The sequence below is a fragment of the Thermobia domestica genome, chromosome 4, assembly GCF_964235325.1.
Source record: "Thermobia domestica chromosome 4, izTheDome1.hap1.1, whole genome shotgun sequence".
Lineage (NCBI taxonomy): Eukaryota > Metazoa > Arthropoda > Insecta > Zygentoma > Lepismatidae > Thermobia > Thermobia domestica.
The window spans coordinates 41,819,244-41,844,850 of record NC_137457.1 but is presented as its reverse complement, the minus strand read 5'-3'; the positions used below and the strand labels follow the sequence as shown (position 1 = coordinate 41,844,850).

The window sequence follows — 25,607 nt, the reverse complement described above, 5'->3', positions numbered from 1 at the left end:
GAGTCTGAGGTACTCACTTAATCCATATAAGTACCATCTTATTTAACTTTTGTTAGGATCAATAATTGTTTTCTGAAATTTCAAGATCTAATACGCTTTTATTGTATGGTGTCTCTCTAGCTGCTAGATGTACCAGCTGGAACTTTTAGGTAAATACATATTTCTAATACTCTTTACAAATGTCAAAATATATTTTACAAAACTTTTAAAATTTAATCTTGGTAGACCCCATGATGATCTTAAACTCCATGGAAATACCTAATTATTTTAAGATGAAATTGCTACTGATGCTTATTAACTTTACATGACCGGTTTCGGAAATTTTACCACCTAACACGAAAACCCCATAACTATATGGATCCTCCCTTTATTTGACAATATCTTGATAGTCATATTTTAATTAATTTTCTAAATTGTACTGTCTAATATGCAAGCTCCACGTACCTATGGTGTCGCTTTTTATTTCACCATATTTCGGTAACTGTTAGGCGTACCGACTTGCGGTTTCGGTAAACACGCACCTCTAACGTTCTTTAAAACGTTATTAAGACATATTTTAGAATATCTAGAAATGAGAGTTCTGGGAATATCATGGTACCCGAAAACCCCCATCAGGGCGTGTGTGTAGTGTATTTAATTGAAACTACTTTTGAGGTTGTTGTAAGCCCTCGTAATTACGTTTCCGAAACTGCACCATCTAGTACGCAAACTCCACAGTTCTGTAGTGTCGCTCTTTATTTTCCCATATCTCGATATCCATAAGGCTTACCGAGTTGAGGTTTTCGGTAAACAGATGTCAGTTCCTTACATTTTAGAGACATATATTTTCATATATCTAAAAAATACAGAGATTAGGTACCCCATGGTAGCCCGAACACCATTGAGGTACCCACTTACTTTTGAATGGTAATACATTTTGAGTTGTTGTTCAGCATCAATAAACACTTCATAGTTTTTCTACGTGCAACCCAAAAGTCCATACCTGACCGAACAGATTTTGTCCATTTAATCTCAAAAATGTTAAGATACTTTGTATTGTTAAGTACAACCAAATTAAGCACACTGAATATAACATTTTAAATATTTTCTGATTTTTGTTGCAGGTATTTCGTGCATCAAACCAGGATTCTGCTTGAAAGACAGTCAAAAGAAGCAGTGTAGGTTGTGGCTAAAAGTACGCCCTTTCTGAAGACAGACTCAGTTGTACTTACATTATTTTGTACGAATATATAACCCTAATAAAGATACTGTACTACAAATTATTTCTTTCTTCCATAAATTATAATAAAATATTATCTCTGTTTAAAGAAAATGATTGTTAATGTTAAGTCATTTTAATTCTTTTTCTCTGTAATAAGAACATTATCCCTAGCAATATTTTTTATCTTTGTGCTATTGCGATTGGATGAAGTAAAATTCTATACGAAGCACTATTATTTCAGGCATGCATTAATAACTAATGTATTGTTCTGTATGTAAGACAATGTGTATACTGAACATGTCTAGCGAAGGTGTTGTTTTAATACAGAATCTATAACTCAGCTTTTCAGTAGTCAACTTTATTGGGAATCCGAAGAAAGAAGTTAAAAAAAAATGTTGGACTTACCAGCGTGTGTGTGTTCGAATTCTGGACTAATCCAAATTATCCAGAGAAATCATTATATATTTCTTTGTTGCTATTTCAGATGTATCCTTTATCCAAGTCGTATGAAACCGAGACTTCATACATCGCTATACTTTGTATGAACTATGTTCCGTATTTACTTAATCACTTTGTAACTTTCTCTAGTGTTGACAAGGCCGCAGGTGTCAATCGAATAGTTTAGTGTTTCACTCATGTCACCTTGTGACTAAGGTACGTCCTGTCGGTATATATATGGTACTGGGTTCAATTAGCGATAAAATACATTTTTAGCGTTAAGCAAATGCAAAAATCTACACGAAATGAGATACCGTGATCTCTGACTTACGGATAACACCAAGCAACTAATGGTACTGAGTGTGATTGAGTTTACTAATTACTATTTGGCTAAAATCAGTGTTCCTTTATCTATAGTTCTTTTAGTGCTTTGAATTGCAAAGTTTGAAATAACCGTTTTAAATTATTGTGTATATATATCTTCCGAGTAATTCTGAGAATCATTGCTCTTTCTTTAAGCAATGTATGAGACTGTTAAATTGCTCTTTCCTTAAAATGTTGCACTAAGAAGGATGCATCCAGGAAAGTCCAAATTTGCAGAATGTCTATAGCAGGGAAGAATAAATATGTTTAGTCGATGGCTGCACAACGCCTCCGCTGTCACCACGTTGTCGCACAGCGAATACAGCGAACGTTTAAGAGTATTCTGCACTTACTATTAGGTATCGGCCTGGGAACTTTGGCGCATCTACCCAGTCTCCTTCTTGGTGTTTCATTTTTAATGGCTAGTACTGAGTAGGAATCATATTGTAAGCGAATACGTTTCCGGCTGAAACCACACTTTTAATTATTGCGACATTTAAAAAAAAAAAAAAAAAAGACATACCTGTTAATTAAAATGTACAGAGAAGTTATTTCTGGAAAATTCTATTCAGGCCTCTTGTGGTAACAACTGCACTTTAGTAGAAGATACTATTAAGGAAAAGAATGAGGTAAAATAATCTTTATATCGTACAAGCAATGGATGATAACAGCTTAATAAATGATTGTACGTAAATCTTGTTTGAGTTTGAATATAGGATTGTATAAGGCTGTGCATTTTGCATTATTATTGAGGTGCTGCAACTAACTAACTGCAAACTATATGATAAATTCTTACAGTAATATATCACATATTGATTTACTCTGTATGGAAACGAAAATAGTTTAATATATGGTTAACCTCCTTTGTGCCAGGGGCGGATCCAGAGGGGGGCGATCGGGGCGATCGCCCCCCCCACAAGAGGAAACTTTCTTATTTTATATATAAATAAACCCATCCATAACAAGTTTGGAGCTCTTAAAAGTAGCAGTATTACCGCCGACCGCCCCCCCCAGAAGTCCGTCCTGGATCCGCCCCTGCTTTGTGCCCATAATTTTAAAATTAACGCTTGTGTCACTTTTCAACACTTGACTTTGCAGTAGCTTTCCAACGAATTAGCAGGAAGCCCAAACTTATAGGACACCCTGCAGGTAAATACATTTCTTTGGACAGTTTCACTGCTCCAAACTAAGATTTGAAAAGTGTAGTATTGTTAATTTTATTATTATTGGCACAAAAGAGATCAACCATATTTTAAGCTATTTTTGTTTCCATACAGAGAAAAACAATGTGTGACAACATTACAGTAAGAATGTACCATGCATTTCTCAGTATGTTGCAGCACTTCAATAATGGTGCACTATACGTACAATCTAGATCCTGCATATGTCCGATCCATACATTACAAGAAGGCAATACGTATTCGATACAGGTAAAATCTGTATATTTCATATGGACAACCTATTAGCTATATACATCCAATCTATACATTACATATGGCCAACCTGTACGCGACATACGTATAATCTATATGCTGCATGCAGACAGTCTGTAAGCTACATATATGCACTCTGTATGGTGCATACGGATATTCTGTATGCTGTATCTGGACAAGCTTTGTGCGACATAAGGAAAATCTGTATAATACATACGTACAATACGTATACTGTATCTAGTCGTATGTATGGGGCACAAGTATAATATAGATGCTGTCTCGGGGTTGAACGCAAGAAACATACGTACAGAACGTATATTGCGTACTTCTTGAAATCATGCTCCGTCCTGATAGTCAGTGTATGTCGTCATTATTAACCCACATGCTACATACGACCCTGACGTCACAAAGCTAGATATTACCTCCGTATATACTTGTTACTGCAGATAACGTCACACGAATGACGTCATTGCACTTGTGCAGACAGTACGTATAATACATACTTTTTCAGCTATACGTTTGCTGCAGGATGTTATATACGGTTGTACGTTAAGTCCAGAAACTACAGGAATTACGAATGTAACCTACGTTTTTAAGTATGCCACCTACATTTTTTTTTTCTCAGTGTGCTACTGGGGCACAATATTTCGCGTTCCTCCTTCTGTCTTTCATATAGAATTGGATTGAGCTAAAACTCTGTCACGAAATTCAAACATCTCGTAAAGTACTTTAATGAACCACCCCCATATCTTTTCCTTCTTTTCTACGTTAAGTGAAAGAAAACCGCTCAGATAGAAAAATCAAACTACTAACTTTCATGTTTCTAATCGGAAGGGATCCCGAGATATGGGCATGTTATAATAATAATAATAATAATAATAATAATAATAATAATAATAATAATAATAATAATAATAATAATAATAATAATAATAATAATATAATAATAATAATAATAATAATAATGTGGCAGTATTCGTTTTTAAATCGAAAATTATGTATAATAATTTTATTTTAATCAATGTTTATTTGTGTTGTAAACATCGCGTTTTATAAAATAATAAGGTTAAGGTGAATAATTGTTACGAGTTAAGTTAATGCAAGCTGAGGATTATTATTATTCAATGGTCAGCGAAATGATGTAAATAACATGTAAATAAAATGTTTCATTGAGAGTCTGCGAATGCAGGAAGACAATGCAGACAATGCGTCAATTCTTGCATAGGCCAAATACTGTTCATTATGAAAAGAGAGATTGTAAGCTTTTGTGAACATTTCACACATTCACGGATATGAGGAAATTGCTTAGAGTCGAGAAATCGGAGTGTGTCGAGAATTGCAGTTTTTGAGTCTTGACACAAGGAAAGAATTTATTTTTCCATGTGAAACGGGGTCGCACGTGCCATCCAGCAGACGACAGGAGGAGGACCAAGTTGAACAAAGCTGGGAGACGAGAGGTCTTCAGGACAGTCGTGGACAGTCTTGGAACAGTCTTTAGGATCAGCGAGAATCAGTCCTTAGTAGTCTACAAGATCGGTCTTTGAGTGTTTAGTCAAAGACAGCGGGACAGTCAACTGACAGTCAACCGACAGTCAACTTAGAATATCCTATTCTATCTACGGAGAACATCGAGTCATCGTTAGCATTTGGGAGTATACCAAACTCAATGCTCGTCTACATCAATCACTAATTGGAAGTATCAACTTGGCGATACTACATCCATCACCTCGATCATCAGTGGAGCGTCATCAGAAGATATCAGGTATGTGTTACTCCTATTCATTGCTCAAAGGTTCAATACTCGATCGGCGATACTTGACTGGCAAATATTCCGATTATCCGTCATTAGATACATCACAACACTTACATTCACAATTTTATCTAAAAGAAATATAATTGTTATTAAATGATGGAAGTAAATGTTTTATTATAAGAATTAATCCCCAATTGGTATATGGAAATTTAGTTAACCTCTCGCACATGTATATGAGATTATTCCCACTCATTCAGGATGGTGAGTGGAAGGCGCTCAGTATCACTCTAATAGCATCCCCAAATTAGGCACAGAGTGACTGGGTTGACAATAATAATAATAATAATAATAATAATAATAATAATAATAATAATAATAATAATAATAATAATAATAATAATAATAATAATAATAATAATAATAATAATAATAATAAAAATAATAATAATGTGTATTCGCATTTCTCTTTCAAAGCAGTTTTTAGCGCAAAAACTTCAGTAAAGAGACTTTTTATAAAATGTTTAACTTTAGAAGAAAATTGAATAGGAGATCCGCACAACACGAAGAACTAATTGTTATATGAATAATTTGCGGTCACTAGTACCCATATGCAGTAATATTTTTCAAGAGGTGGCCCAAGGTATTGCTCCCGGAACTACGAAATTTCCCCCAGGGCATACCAATGGAGATTCCCAGTATTTTTCAGTAGTACTTTTCACATCCAATGTATTGAAATCAATGAGTAACAAATCTGAAATCATTACTGCCCATATGAGATATCGCCAAAGGATCGACTTCAATCCCCAAAGTAACGACATATACGAAGTGTTTCTAAAGAACAAGTAACAACTCCGTGAACATATAGTACTCACAAGGGAACATTCCGATTTGGTGAATTAAATTGCTGAAACTGATTATTAGCACTGGATTCAACACCAAAAGAAACAAAGAAAAAGAGAGTGTTTAGTGGCAGACCGTATAGAGGGTGGGAGATAAGTGAGGGCAAAGTGCGAAGATAGAATGTAGAAAATGTCTAGAAATGTCACGTTAATTTTGAAACGAGTACAGGGATTGAAACGAGTTCATGCAGACATGCTTAATTTTACACACTTTTTTTTTTTTTAAGGTTACTGATCAGAACGAAATAATTATTCTACCATCCAGTAAAATGTTTTCTTTGTTTTGAACTTTCTTTTATGATCAATATTCCAGGTAAATTATGTCAGTTGTATTTTTTCGTTCATATTTTCTTTTGTTTGTTTTTTTCATCGCTCACTTGTCGCACTCTCCCATATTTGAAATAAGCGAGTGAATTTAAAGCAGATAAAATTTCTGCTTTCATTGTTTCCGCTGGTCATTCCCTTTGTTTGGCACATAGAAAGAAACTTCACAAAACACGCTATTATTTCTTATCATTCACGGCATCAGCCATCCAAAATTTTACACATAGTTATATTTTTCACCGCCTATGTGAACAGTTCCAGTGGTGATTTCTTGATTATTCTCAGGACCTGTGTGAATAGTTTCCTAATAATTTTGGTAAATTGGTATAAAGTTCATTATCAAAAAATGATGAAAATTTTCTTAACTATGTTACAAATGGTTGTTGAGCCTATAATTCTTCCAATTTAGAGGAGTTCGGGTTAGGGGTGGTATAGAGACGAGACCGCAGCGTGGGTCTTGTCTCGTTTGACAAATAATGGCCTCGATCCTGATCTCGTCTCGATAAACACACTGTACGCTTGTCTCGATCTAGAATGTCAAGTCTCGATTTCGTCTCGGAATAAGTAGTGTGAAATAAAAAAAAAATGTGAAAGTAGTATCATCTTACAGACTGTCGTTTCATCCTTCTTATTTTTAGCCTTCATTCTTGAATTAGAATTATTGAATGGCGTGTCCATTCGTAGCTAAGTTGCAATGCTTGTGCTTCCTATGCGTGTTTGCGGATTCAATCACTAGTACGTATATCAAGCCTTGGATAAAACACACTTGGATAATGATCCACATTTCACTTTAAACAACATATCTTGTCTCATATAACCTCAATATTTGTTATATAGTGAAACTCTAATCAATCAACTTCAATACTATAGCTTATTTTCTTCCTGCTGAATCAGGGTTATTCAACATTTCTACCAGATAATGCCGTCGATAGTAGCAAGAATGTATTTAAACGATAGGAAATTTAAATTTTACAATTTCGTATTTATTATCCAGTAATTCTTCTTTGACTGTTATGTTAAACAAAGAAAATCACGTTCATTATCTTAACAAATAGATATTTCATTAATACAATATTTGTTTCAAATGGATGAAATCCTTAATTACCTTTCACAACACCAACTTTAATTGACACTTTATAACACGAGGTTATTGCAACCTTACGATACGCTTATTCTCCATAATATTATAGTTACACATTAAGCTGTAGGTCCGCGTCTCATATAGCCTTGATGCAGAATGGGACACTAAACTCAAATCCAACAATCATCTTTTATTATCTGTGGTCTCGAGTTGTGTCACCAAACACGAGATTCAAACTCAGATATCTCTCCTAGTTCAGATTTCACTTTCTGTTTGTTATACAAGCTCATAAGACTGTGATGTATTATATATGTATACAACTTTTTTTTCCACCTAACAGTATGAATAGTTCCAAATTATCGTACATTTCCGTGTTTGTAGTCGAGCAAATCTAAACTGCTAGAATGTTTTATATCTATGTAATAACGAGAAAAAAAAACAACATAATTATGCAAAATGGAAAAAGAAAAATAAATCTCAGAATACTTCCTACCATCACTGAATTAAACTTTAAAAAAACACTGGCGTAACAGCCTTTAGCGGACCATGGCTTAAAAGCTGGTTTACGGCACTTATGCCTTTGGAGTGATGTGTGGTCAGCACATCGCTCCCCTCGCCGTTAATGCTGGATTACTAGACGGGAGTTCACCGGGCTTCAAGTTTCGCCTAATATCTCCTAGCTATGCAAACGTCAATCAAAGCGATGACACAGTTAATTTTCTTACTAGGCGAAAGTTGATTTTTTAAAGCACTTCGTTTAGCTCGCATACGTTGGTAGTCCTGCACCTTATTAATAGTTATCATTTTTTCTTGAAAGTATTTCTTATTAAATAGTCCAGTATGTAGCGGAAAATTTTGACAAACCCAGCGCAAATTGGTAGCCTAACGAAACTTGCAGGATAGTTTGCTTTTATCAAGTATAGTAATACCCTGAAAGTCCCCGAACATTCCTCTTGAGCTATATTCAATGTGGCTGCCATATTCAATTTGGCCGACACTGTGTATAGAAAAATAATGGTGTCCTTGATTTCTTAGCTTAGGTTCAATTATACGGTCTTGGTACTTGTAACAAAATATTTTTGTGTATAAAATTTAGTTTCGTTTCGTATATTCATCTCTGTAGGTCAGGTAGATATAAATCTAGAAATGAAGGAGTAGGCTTGTATCGCTTAATGTTATACCTGTGTTTCTGTCAAGCGTATTTTTATGATTTCTTTGTTTGTTTATAAAAATAATATTTATATAAGTAAAAAAATTAGAGAAAAAAATATGTGAACATGCTAGAATTACACTTGACACATACAAAATATGGTGCATTTGAGAACAATAGGTAATTATACGGAAGTTTCTGTAATCTTATTTAGCAAAATAATCTATAGAGAAAACGTTATTTAAGCAAAATTCAGTTTTTTATAAGCGATAGAAATAATTTATGGTACATAAAAGACAAAAAAAAAAAAGTCCATCCCTGGCACGATACACTGTTGGGATATAAAATACTGGGTGTAAATAAAGGCCCCGGAGACCCCGCATTGCGGGGGGAGGCAAAGCCATCACGGGGCCCCAAATCGTGATGTAGGACGTAGAGAAGAGGCCCCATTACACGTTGTCTGCTGGGTGGCCCCCAAGCCCTTAGTTACGCCACTGCATGTCTGAGTGAAACAATCTCGAACATAAACAATAGGCCCAAGTACGTGAGAGTTTTACATTTGCAATACACGAGCTTTAAAAAAAATGGTGCTGCTATGTCCAAACAACGAACTAGTTAGCGTTCTCCATTTTCTATTCCGATCCCCAATACTTGAATATGTTGCTCCCCCATATTAATTACTTGAATATGTTGCTCCAGCAAAGTTAGCTCCTTATGGTACACTTTCTATACGTGCCGTCTGCTCACACTTGCTCTTAAGAGTAAAACTGAGAGGTAAATGACTGGTGTGAAATAAGTCTTCTGTATGTGAAATATCGACAGAAAGCCAGTGCGTCACCCCATGGGATGCATAAAAGTATAATTGGAAACGTTATCCCACTTTTACTAGTTCTTCAGGTTTTGTGGTAGAATTATTGAATATACTCACAACCTATTACAATTAACTGTCTATCTCTTGAGTAGTTTCAAAGGTTTTCTTCCCTTTTTCCAACAGAGACAAACCCATGTTACTTCCTGAAAATTCATGTAAAAATATCATCACATCATCCATGTTTCCTCCTGTATTTTTATGTATTTAAACATTTTGACTGATTGATGAAATCTGCTTTCTTTATGAAAAATCAGAAAAATACGCTTGAATAAAATACATACAAGATTAAACGACACAATCCTCTCCTTCATTTGTAACTTTATATCTACCTAACCTACAGAGATTGTACTTTATATCAAACGAGAAGAAATTTGTTTACAAAATATTTTGTTATAAGTTTCATAATCGTATAATTGAACGAAAGGTAAGAAATCAAGGAAACATGGATATTCTATAGACTGCGGCGATCACATGAGATATGGCAGCCATATTGGGTTAAGCTTAAGTGAATATTTGGTCACTTTTAGGATATGCCTATATTTGATGGGAAGAAGCTGTCCCATAAGTTTTATTGTTACTATTCTTTTTTCTTTTCGGTTCAGACCCCTGCATACTCACTAGCGGATCTAGAAGGATCGTTTGGGAGGGGCGGTCCGCTTCCTGGAAGATGAGTGTAGCTTCAAGGTGATCAGAATTTTAATTTGCAAGAATGGGACGCATATGAATCCGGGACTGAAGCGGAGCGGGTGTAAACCTGATTCCACTTTAGGACCCGAATTTGTAACTTTTTTTTTTTAAATGGAAGTACATTCTTTCTGTACATTTAAATTAAATACGTACTTCCGTTTCGGAGGTGGCGTTGTCATGACTCACTTCACACACAATCACCGCAACATATGAGATGCACTGTCGTTGACAGTACCGGTATTTGCACAAAAGAAAATACTGTATTGACGATAATATTAATTTTAACGAAACAGTGTAGAATTTGCTCTAATCATTTATATTTTGAATAACAATTGCGGGACAATAGTTAGGACCTGCCGTTCTTTCAGAAAAAGTATTCCGGGCGGGCACACGTACTATTCCGAGGGGCACTGATGGTACTATTTTATTTATTATTATATTATACACGTATAATTTTGGTCTCGTCCGGGGGGCACTGTCAGAGGTCCGGGGTGCAGTGCCCCCAAAAAACATGTCTGGAAGAAACACTGGAGGCTCGAGCTACGCAAAAATAGATAAGAAAAGTATATGTGTATAAAGAATAATACAAAATCTCTATATTTGTGTGCGGTCCACGAAACATAGTATAATTATAGCTATGCTTACAACAACAATAAAATTATATTATGCTAGACAGTCTAGGTAGGGCTTCGTTCCAGATCCCCAATTTGCTCGGCATACGGCCTTGCACAATATAGCAAATGCTCTTACGTGCTACTGGGGCACAATATTTCGCGTTCCTCCTTCTGTCTTTTATGTAGAATTGGATTGAGCTAAAACTCTGTCACGAAATTCAAACATATCGTAAAGTACTTTAATGAACCACCCCCATATCTTTTCCTTCTTTTCTACGTTAAGTGAAAGAAAACCGCTCAGATAGAAAAATCAAACTACTAACTTTCATGTTTCTAATCGCAAGGGATCCCGAGATATGGGCATGTTATAATAATAATAATAATAATAATAATAATAATAATAATAATAATAATAATAATAATAATAATAATAATAATAATATAATCCACCCCTTTTCTTCCTTCTAAGTTAAATATAAAATACGCTGGAACAAGTATTGAATTATTTTAACTGAAAAGTTTATATACTAAATTCCATGTTTCTAACCTTTAACGATTCTTTGATATTGATATCTTATTATAATGTTTGCAATTCCCGCCCCTTTTTCTTTCCATCTCTTTTCTCCGTTTTAGTAACATATCAAAGAACGTTGAAAAGCGTGTCAAATTATTTTAAATGAGAAATTCAAATGCCAAATTTCAAGTCTCTCGTTTTAACTGATTCGAAGAGATGGCCATCTTATTAAAATAATTTCCACCCAATTCTCCCTTCCTTTCTTCGAATTTCCAAACATTTTTCCTTAGTGATACCCTACGTAACAAATCTTACCTAGTTTCCGAATTTAAAGTTTCTAGCTTAAGCGGTTTGGCCTGTGCGAAGTTTTTCACTCAGGATTTCGTCTTTTATATACGAATTATAATAACAGCTTGTGTTATTTCTCAATAAAAGATGAAATGCCATTAGAAGTCACAATGAATGCCTGGTCCTTCCTAATGTTTCCATGTTGAACTCCAAAAGTCACGGGTCTCTTTATTGGTCTAGTAGCTAGCGAACGTACTTTTGATATTTGATGCATGAGGTTCTGTGGTTTGATTCCTGGTGAGCGAGCATGGAACGCACTTCGGTGGTTCAGATCCAAATTTAAACTCTAGTTCTCGTTCTGTAAAGCATCGATTTTGACAAACGACGTAAATACACTCATGTCTAAAATGATGTGCGAAGTTTTTCACTCAGGATTTCGTCTTTTATATACGAATTATAATAACAGCTTGTGTTATTTCTCAATAAAAGATGAAATGCCATTAGAAGTCACAATGAATGCCTGGTCCTTCCTAATGTTTCCATGTTGAACTCCAAAAGTCACGGGTCTCTTTATTGGTCTAGTAGCTAGCGAACGTACTTTTGATATTTGATGCATGAGGTTCTGTGGTTTGATTCCTGGTGAGCGAGCATGGAACGCACTTCGGTGGTTCAGATCCAAATTTAAACTCTAGTTCTCGTTCTGTAAAGCATCGATTTTGACAAACGACATAAATACACTCATGTCTAAAATGATTGTCGCATATCTATAACTGTCTTCTTGTAAGAATATAATTTGATAATAACTTTGCAGGAGACTTTTAATACTGGTATTATGGGTATAATCGGGAAATGTATATTTGTGGTAAATTTCACAGGAAAAGAATTATAAATACGAAAATTAGAATGAGTAAAACAAAATGTTGCTAAATGAACAAGAAAGTTTTATTTTCGTTTTATTGTTCTTATTTACTCCTCTTTTGACATGAAATTTGCCACATACATGTCTTCGCCGATTATACACATACTAACATTATAAGAAATACCGGGCGAATTCGTTATCAAATCATATTCCTACAACAACATATTTATAGATATGCGACAATAATTTTGGACATGAGTGTACATATTAATCAATCAACCAACAGAAAATTTTCCTTGCAGATTCAGAGAGCTATTCGTTAAGAAGCGCTGTAGATTCTATATTTCTCTTTATTCAAGGTCGCAAAGGTAATTGAGGTTATAATCCGGAATTCCGAAATCCATTTCATATCCTTTTTCTAGGACACAATAACACATTTTTAGTTCAAAGAGTGAGTCGTCTTACCCCCTTCCTACAGTTGTTCGTCCAACGTCCAATGAATCACATTCACGCTCCTTTGGAGCTTATGATGACCGTCCAAAAGAACTAGGGAGAGAAGTATTCACAATTCAAATATATCTGTATTAAGTACAATTAAGTACCACACATTTTGATTAGACTCTGCTAGGCTTGTCACAAGATTGGATCGGTCGGGAAAAGACCATATTAGTATTTCCCAATAATAAATGCTGAAAGTTCAAAAAACTCTTTGGAGGGGGCAGTCGCCCCCTCCGCCCTCCCCGTGGATCCGCCAGTGTGCATACTGCACTAAAACAGTTTGCACTTAATTAAAAATTTACACTTTTAATGGTGATGCTCGATGTCAAGTGTATACTATCTATACCGTAATTGTGCTTATACTGATTTTTGGTGCTTTCTTTAATTTTATTTTATGAATTATGCAAACTCTCGTCGAATTTGTGACTTCATTTTATATTTTCTGTAATGCATCTTGTAACTTCACGTAATATTTTCATATCTTGGTGTCAAACATATAATATCTAGTCATATAGCGTAATTGCGCTTATACTGTTTTGATGTGTACTTTGTATTTATTTTTTTAAAAAAAATTAGAAACTACAAATTTCTTAAATTTTGTCATTTCTTGTCAGTACTACCAACATAATTTTACATTAGGCAATCTTGAATTCAAGATTCGCTTACACTTTTTCTTGAGTTAACATCTGCAGATTTCATTGCCTCAGGTTATTAGACGAATTTTGAATAGCCGAAAGTTGAAGTCACCGAGTTCAATACTTTCTTTCAAGTAGTTCCCCAATTGTCCTCGCGACGCTGGGTGGATACCGAAATGCCGATACCATGTAATGAGTACGCATGGTCAACCGGTACTATTTAACTTTCCTGATCTCACTAGAACATTGCCGACTAAATTAAACATTAACAACTTTGCTTTCCAGTTAACATTAATTAGCTTTACATTGGTATCTACGTAAAATAGAAATTTCGTTTTATTCCACGCATGCAAGCGCTTGTAATAAACAACAAAAAATTTTAAATGAATCTTTCTGTGGATAATTTCTTAATTGTGTAACTAGAGGCGGATCCAAGTTGAATATTGGGCGGGGGGCAGTCGTTCGAGCTCAAAACAAGATAATAATATATTGCAAAAAAGAAAGAAGAAAGAAAAAACGAAAAGTCAAAGAATTTTAGAAAAGGGAATGGACTCTTCTGTAGAATTAATATGAACAAAAACACCAGAGGTACAAAAAGTGCAGCCAAGTTCGTCAGCCTCAAAAAGTGTTGAGATGAGGATGGATGAGGCAAGCTCCTTACCACTGCATCTGCGAGATGTCTAACATATTCGAATACATTAAGATGTCTGTTTCTAGTTTCACGGCGGGACATTTCAGCCATAAGATTAATGGTGACCCCCAAATCCACCACGCTCACAAACACCATCCCTAAGGCTCGTTAACATCATTTACCTTGACACTTCGTGAAGGAATATAAGTTTTCCCTGTCTGGGTTTCGAACCACCAATCTTACTGCAGTATACTGTATATGTGCCTTAGCGCCTTAACGAAGTTGATATTCCTAAGGTCGGTGGTGGTTCCAAACCCACCACGCCCACCACCACTGCCAAGTTCCAGTGTTCGTTTCAGATGCAGGGCCAAGGAACTTGGTTCATCCATTGTCATCTCAACACTTTTTGAGGCTGACGAACTTGGCTGCACTGTTTGTACCTCTGGTATTTTTGTTCATATTTCACTTCTTTTTGTAGTTCACCATGTCAATATCGTATATCTTAATTGTAGCATATTGGATCATTGCGGAGTACCTTATCAATTTGACGAGTGAGTGAGTGAAACGATTTCTTGATTAACTAAGGACAGTTTTTTGCCCATGAAAAATTTCCCATAGCACATTCATCAGATTTTGGACTTTTTCTATACTCAGGTCATTATAAAGTACCTTTGTGCTAAGTTTCAAGTCTCTGTCTCATTGGGAAGTACCTAATTAATTTGATGAGTGAGTCAGTGAGTCAATGAGCCTGAAAACTGCATATTTTAGGGGTCCAGTACTCGAATATGGTTGAAGGTAGGAATGTGAGATTTGGTATATGAGCACATCTCTCGGATATCTCCTTAAATTCTATATTTCATGTTTCTTCCCGTCATTAGAATTGGTTTTACAGAGCCTCGAAATCGGTGATTTTACCCAAAAATCTTGTTCGTGTATAATATGCTTACGGCAGGTGCAGGCCAGTTTTCATTTTCTTCGCGGAACTTGGCTGCCATGCACTGCCGTACATGTTGACTTGTTTAAACGTTGATACTGATGGACTACTACTACTACTACTACTACTAGTACTACTACTACTACTACTACTACTACTACTACTACTACTACTAATAATAATAATAATAATAATAATAATAATAATAATAATAATAATAATAATAATAAATAACAGTAGTAGCAGTAGAATAAGAATAATAATAAGAATACGAAATCTTCTTGAATCATTAACTTTAATTTCTATTCATACGCTAGTTATATTGCTTCCTTCTTTGTATTTTCAATTGCACTTGCATGTAAAATGCCAGAACCATTACGTTTGTTGACTTTCTGTACTGTCAAACTGGACTTTCTAAAACAGGAATATTGGCAAACAATTACGGACATATGGGTTTACAGCTTACTGTTTACTAATTGTTAACAAGAAGCAGAAATCAGTTTTGAGAAGGAACGGATAGCTCAAAATATTGCATCTTGAAAAGGAAGAAGAGAAGCGGCCACCTACATTTTCGAAAGTGGGCATTTTCTGAGCAAGAATTCCAATGCAAGTAATTTATTGAGATATATTGATTCATTTAACTTCTGCAATTGAAAACTCACTTATTTTAGGTTTTATTTTACAATTATAATACAAAGTTTTAAAAAATCAAGAGCTACAACTTTTTGATGGGTTTTATTTTTTTTTAATCCTATTCTAGGGGTTGCGATCGCCCCCGATCGCTATCCTGGATCCACCCCTGTGTTTGTTTTACAAAATTAGATTTCGAGATTTTTAGGGAACATGCTATTTGAGTACTAAAAATGACTTAAAAGAAATAAAGTATAATATTTGGAATTCATATTTGTGATGAGAGGGGAGCTAACTTCAGGAAGTTACAATTAATAGGGATCAGGTCCCTGTATTTCACCCCCTACAGTCCCTGCTCTGTTCTAGTGGTTAGCGAGCGTGATGTAAGAGGCTCCGAGTTCGATTCTTGATCAGCTTTAAAATTTGAACTCATTAGCGTAGATCTGATTCGATCTTAAGGTATGGATTCACTTATACGAAAACCTCGGTGGCTCAGTAATAGAGCACCAACCTACTTCTTAGGATATGTGGCCCCAGCTTCGTCCTGGTTCTCGCCAAGCCGGTTTCATTGAGAATGAAAACTATGTGCACGGGTTTTCTCGAAGATCTTCCATTACCACCCGATTTTTATATCGCCAAGATTTCACCATCATTTGTTTGTTTCATTCGCTACCATATCCTTCAGCCTTGGAGCATAATTTTGTGGCACTAAACTCAGAGATTTCATTTTCAAGCAGTGATTATTTCAGAGAGTGACAGGGAGCCCCTTGGAGCTATTGAATTCCTCCTGGGCATGTTAAATGTGGATTTCCTACCATTTCAACAATATTACTTTTCACACCTAGTGTATTAAAATCCTCACCCCTGAGGGAAAATCTAAAACCATTACTGTTTTCAAGCAACGTATAGCTTCGGTACTAGAAAGAGGTCATATATAAACTCATTTATTCATTGGTAAACCCTTTGGTAAAGATGATGCTGAAATTATAACAAAGCAAAGTTTTTATAAAATGCATTGCAAAGAAGACACTATTTTTGAGAAGGTAAAATGAAGAAATTAAAAACATTGAGTGCGGTTTTCTCGAATATCAGGGAAGTAGTTTAGTTTATAAAAACATTTAATCTCGCAAATGCTTTTAGTGTTAATTTCATTTCTTCAATTTACCACCAGAAAAACTATTTTCTCCCAAAATTATTGTTTTCAAAATTTCTTGATGTTATTAACTATATTATTTGAATACCACTCATTCTAGCTTTGGAACTTCTTGTATAAATTAAAAGAGACATTCTGGCCAAAGGATATATTGACTAATAAATAATAGCGTTACAGTTTCGGAAAACTAATTTGCCGAAACTGTAATACTATTATTTATTAGTTAATATATGCTTTGGTCAGAATTTCAGAATTTGTCTTTTAATTTAAACCATATTATTATTATTATTATTATTATTATTATTATTATTATTATTAGTATCTACATACCTAAGCGATTAGCGTACGCGTCTTTGGCGTGGGATACCTGGGTTCGATTCCCAGTAGGAGCTCATGTGTTTCGGATTCTACGTTAATCAGTACGTCCACTTCTCATACAGCTTAGTTGCTGAAAGGGACGTAAAACTCAAAATCAACTCAACTGACAAATAATGTAATAATAATAATAATAATAATAATAATAATAATAATAATAATAATAGTAATAATAATAATAATAATAATAATAATAATAATAATAATAATAATAATAATAATAATATTTTTTATTCTATATACATGTATTGTAGTTATATATTATAATATTTCAAATGGTGTGTGTCTTTTAGTCTAGGGCTTCTACATATTTTCTCAGCTTTACACACAGACTCTCAGCTTTTTCACAGCCTATACAATTGTTATTGAAATCTGTAACCAGTCTTTCTTGTTCGCTTTACTGCTTTATAACCAGCGGAAGAAAACAGCTATAAAGGAACTTCAGGTGTCAATCAACTATTGAGCTGCCCTGCGTGGCGCACGTGGGGAGGCCTCCTCCTCTACATACTTCCCCCTTCTCAATAGCGTTTGTTATGAGCGAACGGTGATGCGACTTTCTCCGAAGCAATTGTGTATGGAGATGATGTTCTATTTGAAATGTTGGTAGACACTGTTTTTGTCAGTTTTCCATCCTAATTTCTGTAAACTGTTTAAACAGAATAGTTTATGAAATGAAAAATGCTTGAGAAGAGACATTTTAAAGAATACGCTGACAGTTGCCGACATTTTCTTACACATTCTGTTGAGAGTTGGATACCTGGAAATAACCAAAAACCGTCCCGAAAAAACCCCTTGACCATAAAAAATATCGTCATATCAATCAACGTTATTTCTATCTAATTACTGACACATCTCGGGAAAACGTTTCTTATGCTACTTAGATTGAATTATGTCAGATTCATTCCAATAAGATGTAAAATATTGATGTTATTTTTAAAAAATCCAAATTATTGGAAACATTTCGTCCCGTTTAAACCCCTCAAAATTATAGATATGTATAAATATGTTATTTATTAAAATTAATTAACGAAACTTTCTATAACGATGTTTCTCACAGTCCTTTACCACTCTCAACAAAATTTATTGGAAAATATGAATTGTTTTGTCCTTCGACTTTTTCGCCTCACAGAAAGATGCCTTGGTGGTATGTAATGAACAAAATACATTTTGTTTCTTAAAAAACAACAAAATATTTATTTGTGAATAGATAATAGGGTCGATAAAGCGTTTTATACTTATTTCTTTGTAAAACGGTGACATCAAAAGTCATTTCTGCAAAAATAGTGATATTTTAGGAAAAATATCATGACATTCCGAAAACTAAATTAGAACAAAACGTGTTGATGGCAATAGCATATTCATAGTTTTATTGTTTCACGCATTTCTTCAGATCAAGATTTAGTCAGTATAGTATAGAGAAGAGCAAATAAATCAAAGTTAGAAAATTTAGAATATATCTATTGTTTCGTCCTTTTTAGACCCCTAGCAGCTAAAGATAGATAGATAGATAGATAGATAGATAGATAGATAGATAGATAGATAGATAGATAGATAGATAGATAGATAGATAGATAGATAGATAGATAGATAGACATAGATATAGATGATCGGTTCTGGGAAGGATTGTACAGTGTTGCTAGAACTTCCATTTACACCGAAACTAAATGCACGTAATAATTTAACATGTAAATGGAATTAAGGCTTGATCGTCTCATCTTGATTATTGATATAGTATTGATGCTCCTATGTGAATTTCCACACGATTGCCCCATAACTCCTACGCTACTAGGTGCGGAAGAAGAGAAACAAAGCCTGTGTTAACCAATTCATTGTCTCATCTATCGTGTTTCGTGAACAAGAATGTCAGATATCAGTGTTATTAATTTGGTGGCAAGTATCTGTGCTGAATCCATGAACTGAAGCAGAATAACGAAAGTAAGCACATTGAATAAATATGCATAATGAACGGCTGAGTAAGGAGCCACCTACTCGTCAGGTTTCAATCGCGTGGGAGATTTTTTTAACCTGGGAAGACATTTCGATGTCTCTTGTTCTAGACATTCATGATGCAAAGGAAACATGTGCAGACTTTAGCAACATAGTGATGAGCACACCCTGCAAGTTAACCGGAAAGCGTTAATCTGAACTTGGAATTGCTAAAGCGTAATGCAGTTCCAGATGAAAATCGATTTAAGCTTGCTCCCATTCTGGCGAATAGTCATTAATGATCTAACCATCAGAGAAACACTCACGCCCAGAATGAATTATATTATCTTAATTTATTCAGTTAAATATCTTTTGTATTGTTGTAAGGTCAGTAATGAAATATGCATTTCAAAAACGCACAGCATCGTTAGAATCATTGTCGACATAAGGACTCTTACTAATCTGTTCGTCTTCAGTAAGCTACTTTTTTTTCTCCTTGCAAGAAAGTTCGAAAATCTCTTCTACACAATCTGACACAGAAAAGGCATTAAAACGGATATGACAGTACCTAATAATTTATAAACTACTTCACTTGGATTCCCTCCTTGAATCTTGAGTTAGGTATTCTATCATATTTTACCATATTGCCTTAGTTACTTTAAACAACTCCACATTCTTCATTCATATATTTTTCAAGTTTTTATTTTATCTCAACTTCTATATGTCATATACTAGGATCTCTATCATCATACCGAATATTTATCTATTCCAATATGCTTGCGAAATAGCTTTAGTAACATTAGGAAAAAACATAGATGTTAACAGAAATTCGAATCCATAGTACAGCTTTTCTCGAATGTTGTAGTCAGTAGTGACTTTAAATTAAATAAGAAAAAACATAGAAACTAGTTAGTCTATGAATCTAATGGTCGCAGTAAATTTGGGCGCAATCCCACTTTATTGCAAATAAGAATAAGCGCTCACTTTAATCTCTATTCTAAAACATTCACATACTTATTTATAATCCGCTGATACCCTTGCCTCAGAAATTTAAATACAATGCCTACAAAGGGACTAGATGTTTTACGCCATGATGGTTGATCAGAACTTGGGATTAAACTTGTAAGTACTGCTTAACAAGCAAAATAACTCATGATGAGTGCCTCCAATTTGGTCAGCTAAATTGGTATACAACCAGATATTCTACAATAGACTGCAGATTCTAAAGTGACACCAGTTTCCTTACAATATCGGACCAACTTCATACTATACTACTGAAATATACGATAACATTGACTACGTTGCGTCAAACGTGTATAACATACAATCTCCAGGACGGTAAGGTTATAGTTCTTGATACCATAGCTACAGACTTAAGCAAGATATTTACAGATTTCCTATTTAAATAATGTTAAAAACCATTGCGATATACCTCCGCACAATTCCAGCAGATTGCTTATCTATACTACATACTTTCGTCACAAACATATCTATAAGTACAATTAAACTTTTTCCATCATAGTATAGATAAGCAGTAGTAGTTCTCTCGCTACATGACAAATTAGGGCTCTACATACATCTCTCATCTGTCCTGAAACCCTCAGCAAATAAAATGAATATGGATCGTGTGGTGTAGCATCGTTATAATGTGTTGTGGAATCAAAATCAACTTACATCTTTCCAACTGTGGTCTATTTCTAATGGAGTAAAGTATTTCAACAATATATAGTACATGGGGTGTGCAGAAAGTTCATGCAAGAATCTCACCTGAAAGAGGTGCATTTTGGACAACTCCGAAAAAATGATGAAATTACTTCTTCCCTATGTAGTAAGCATGCCTAAAGAAACATTTTTACTTTCCATAAACTCGTTTTGTATAATTCTGCAGCTTGGCTTTAAACTACAGTTCAACCTTAGAAATGATGTCATTCATACTGCCAAAATAATATTGAGTAGACACTTCATTTCTAGGAAGACAAATATGTCACTTAGTGATAGGTACGTTGAATATTTGGGTGCTACTACTAACTCATTCTGACTATCGCAACTTAGAAGGTGGAAATAATAATTACCAGAAATAATTTGCCCCTGTGGTATTTAGTCTGTCATGATGATTCGTTCACAATTACAGAAAATGTGAGCATCACCGTAGAGGCCGACTTCTGCACTTGCGCGTTTTTAGGGATGAGGAGAAGGGTTTTTTTCATTGTTTGCTCATGTCATTTGTTTTTTTTTTTTTTTTCATTATAAAGTCAGCATTCATCAATGTTTACTATTCTACCGAAAAACTTGTCTTCATTTAGTTCACAGCGATACAATATATCTCTTGCACCATACTCGCGATTACTCTTCTGGAGACGGGTAAGCATTCGTAGTATATATGTGCTGCCACTTTCAGAAGATACTGCAGGTTATTAATGACAATCCTTGTAAACCCATACTCCTTACCTAGTTCGGTATTATTGAATATGCATAAGTTAAAGAGATAATTAAAAATATAATATTACTTAGTGAGCTTTGTAATTGTTTATTTTATATTGATTAAAATACTAAAAGCAAACTGAAACAAATGACCTATTCAATTCTTCATTTTACGTATTTTACTATCATAAAATTTTAAAAAGAAGTAAATAATCTTTCACCTTTACGAATGTTTAAAAATAAGCTACAAGTTTAGTATAGGTAGCAATTGTAAGAGCTTGAATTGATGAATAGAAAAAAAAGGAAAATGTTTTTACTAGTAAGAATATGAACTAAAAATATCATAGACCTATATTTCAAAATCAAGAATTTTTAACTATATCGTAAGAATAAGTAATTATTTGTATTGTTTTTATGTGGACAAGTATCAATATTTTTTGTAGGTGATTCAACACACGACAATGATTAAAACCATCATTGTTCATCTTATTGTATGCCGGTTTACCACTTCAGCTTTTATTGACACTGAAGGTAAGTAAATACTCAAATTTTACATAGTTTTACATTAAGATATAAATAACGAATAATGCATTCCGAAGAATGAGTACTGTGAATGAACGCTTTAATTTAAATGCACGTATTGCGTCAACAAAAAATATTTATTTATATTTGGTTATCCTGAAGGACCTCCAAACTACAATGCATTTCCTATTATAGTAAAATGTATATAGTACAATAGACGCAAATATTGGGGTGTAATTACAAAATATTTCACAATTGGAAAATTGAAACAAAAATAATTTCTGAATGTTTCCAATTACAAATGTTAAACGTCCATCGTGTCCTGAACAGTAATTAACTCAAATAAATCAGTAGCTGAATAAAACCTACATATGTACTCCTATTTTCAGTTACTTCCCTAGCCTACTAACAGCATGCTTTAGATAAAATCAAATCAAATTCAAATATATATAGTAATTATACGCATTGTTTAAATGATATTTCCGTTCAATCATTTGAAAAGTTGAGTTTCCAAATTGCTTGATATGATATAACATAGGCAACCTGGAACGCATTATGAGTTCTCAGGTTGCGGAACGCCTATGTATAGAGATGTTGAATATATTGAAAAATCGACCGCAAGCAGAAGAAAAATGCAGTAATTTAGGTTTGAGGTTTTACGTAAAGAAAGCAGCTTCATCATGTAGAAAAGTGAATTCTTTCATTAAATATTCATAACGAACTCGTAGCAGGACTGATAGTTTAGCAAAACCTCTGCAACATAAAACAAATATCACATACACCACACCAAGTTAAAGAGATTTTAACAACGCAGGATCAATGAAATTAGTATTAAGGGAGTTTTTGAGGTATAGGGGGAATCAGGCAGTAGAAACATATCACATGTTTATGGGACGGAGCCTTTAATACCAGTAACAAGTGAGATATTGATATATAAGGCGGACAAGATTGAAGTTAAAATAGTTAATTTGGAACAAAACTTAACGGGGCAAACTGGAACTTTTGCATATTCTGTAAGTAAGAAACTTAAAATTACAAACAATGAAAGGGTTTCACACCCATAGAACTATTAAAACAGAAATTAAACGTTGTCTACTTGGAAACCTTATAGTATCATTATTACTAATCTGGGTCGGTGGTATGATGTTTTTTTTTAATATACATCTTGACCTTTATACCTATTTTAAAAGATATACAAGATAAAGAGCAAATTTTGAATAGTTAGTTATAAAAGAAAAACTTCTTCTAATAATTTTGCAGGAGGTAATGTACCTAAAATGGAAGCCACATTTCCTCGCTGAACTGCTATGCTGATACGTTGTTCTTTCGATCTTGTTCTTTGATTTTGGCACTTTCGTTTTATAATATGCTCCGGAAAAAGAGACTTTAGCGATGTTATTGTTCTAAGATGACTATTTGGAGCAGACGTATTGACTATCTGTATCGTAGCCATCAATTAAATATGTAATTGCCATATTAGAAAATGTATCGTTAGCAAATAATAAATTTTTTCCTCCAAATCTAACTTGCCAATACTGTTTACAAACATAGCAAAGAATAAAGGAAACAAACAAGAACCTTCGGGTACGCCACATTCTAACCTGTTATAATTAGAACACATACCGTTTACCACTGTTTTAAAATATATGTTGGAGAGGAATGATTTAATTAACTTTAGAGCGTTACCTCGGAATCCTATTCTCTCTAGTTTGGCTAAAAGTTTTTTTCCTTGTGGTACTGTGTCAAATGCTTTCTTTACATCTAAATAGTTTGCGATCTTAAATTTGTTGTTCTTTTGTAATTCTTTTAGTTGTTCTAATATTGCATTTTGTATTCTTGTCTTTTCTGAATCCATAATGATGATTTAAAATGAATTATTACCTTCTAAAATGTAGACCAATCTCTCATGCAAACATTTCTCTAACAAATTGGAAACATAAAAAGACTAGAAATCGTAGGATAATTGCTAGGCAAGTTAATATCATCTCCTTTGTACAGTGGAGTTATTCTAAATTGTTTTAGCTTACCTGGAATATATCCTTTCTGTATACACAAACTAAAAATATAGCACAACACTTTTTATAAGGAGACCACTCTAGTTCTTAAGGGAAAAAACCGAAACTCCACGTTCTTCTTAGTTTTTCCAATCCATATTGTTTATTATATTTTCCAATTCCTCTCTGGTGACAGGTTCCAATTCTAAGTCAATGGATATAGGTGAGTCCTGTGTTACTTCTTCTGTTTCCGGTATCTTTTTCTCCACTTACAATCCAAACTTTACAAAAAAATGTATAAGGTCTTCCATATTTTTAATCCAAAACCACTTGTTCTTAGATTTTGGCACTTTCGTTTTATAATATGCTCCGGAGAAAGAGACTTAAGCGATTTTGTTTCTCTTTAGGTATTTTTTTATTAATTTCCACATGGAGCTGTTATCCTTTTTATAAATTGCGTCGAGAAAGTTTTTCTGCCTTTTGATGTTTATATAATGCCAAATTTTGGATTTGTAGAACGTTGCTCGTTGTTGTGCTTTTAAGGTATTACTTCTTAGTAACTTATATTTTGATCGAAGTTATAATTCCTTTGGTCAGCCAGGGTTTAGTATTTGCCGTAACGCATTATGCCGTTAATTTTGGAGAAGTTTTGTTCTTTTAGTACTTTGTAAAACTCACCGTAGGCAGTAATTTTAAACACGCTTTCGAATATTTTGTCACCAATTGTTTCTGGAATCTCGTCCAGATTGTAGTTCGGTTCGATTATAACTGGGTTGTCCAAATCGTAGTACTCCATTTATGAAAAGCACCGACCACTCGCACTCACATACACACACCAACTGTTAAAAGCGCACTAATTTTTTAAGCACTTGTCTCACTTCGAAACCTTTTGTTATCTTTCTTGGGTCGATTTACAATTTTAAGACTGCTTGGTTCACACAAACTGTTGAAACCGCACTATTTTTTAAGCACTTGTCTCATTTCTAAAGCTTTTGTTATCTTTCTTGGGCCGATTTACAATTTTAAGACTGCTTGGTTCACACAAACTGTTGAAACCGCACTAATTTTTTAAGCACTTGTCTCACTTCTAAAGCTTTTGTTATCTTTCTTGGGCCGATTTACAATTTTAAGACTGCTTGGTTCACACAAACTGTTGAAACCGCACTAATTTTTAAGCACTTGTCTCATTTCTAAAGCTTTTGTTATCTTTCTTGGGCCGATTTACAATTTTAAGACTGCTTGGTTCACACAAACTGTTGAAACCGCACTAATTTTTTAAGCACTTGTCTCACTTCGAAACCTTTTGTTATCTTTCTTGGGCCGATTTACAATTTTAAGACTGATTGGTTCACAAGGGGCTCTTTAAGTAACTCGTTACTAACTGCTCTTACTAACTACTCTTCTTAAAATGCT

At 34.2% G+C, this 25,607-nt stretch overlaps 1 protein-coding gene across 1 annotated transcript in view; it reads left to right on the top strand.

Moving 5' to 3' along the window:
- LOC145683303 (brachyurin-like) overlaps positions 1-25,607 on the top strand; it is a 460,948-nt gene that overhangs the window by 52,215 nt on the left and 383,126 nt on the right. The window contains exon 2 of the mRNA XM_081754665.1: positions 22,122-22,209. Coding sequence (XP_081610791.1) covers positions 22,122-22,209 — 88 coding nt within the window. The remainder of the gene's footprint in view (positions 1-22,121; positions 22,210-25,607) is intronic.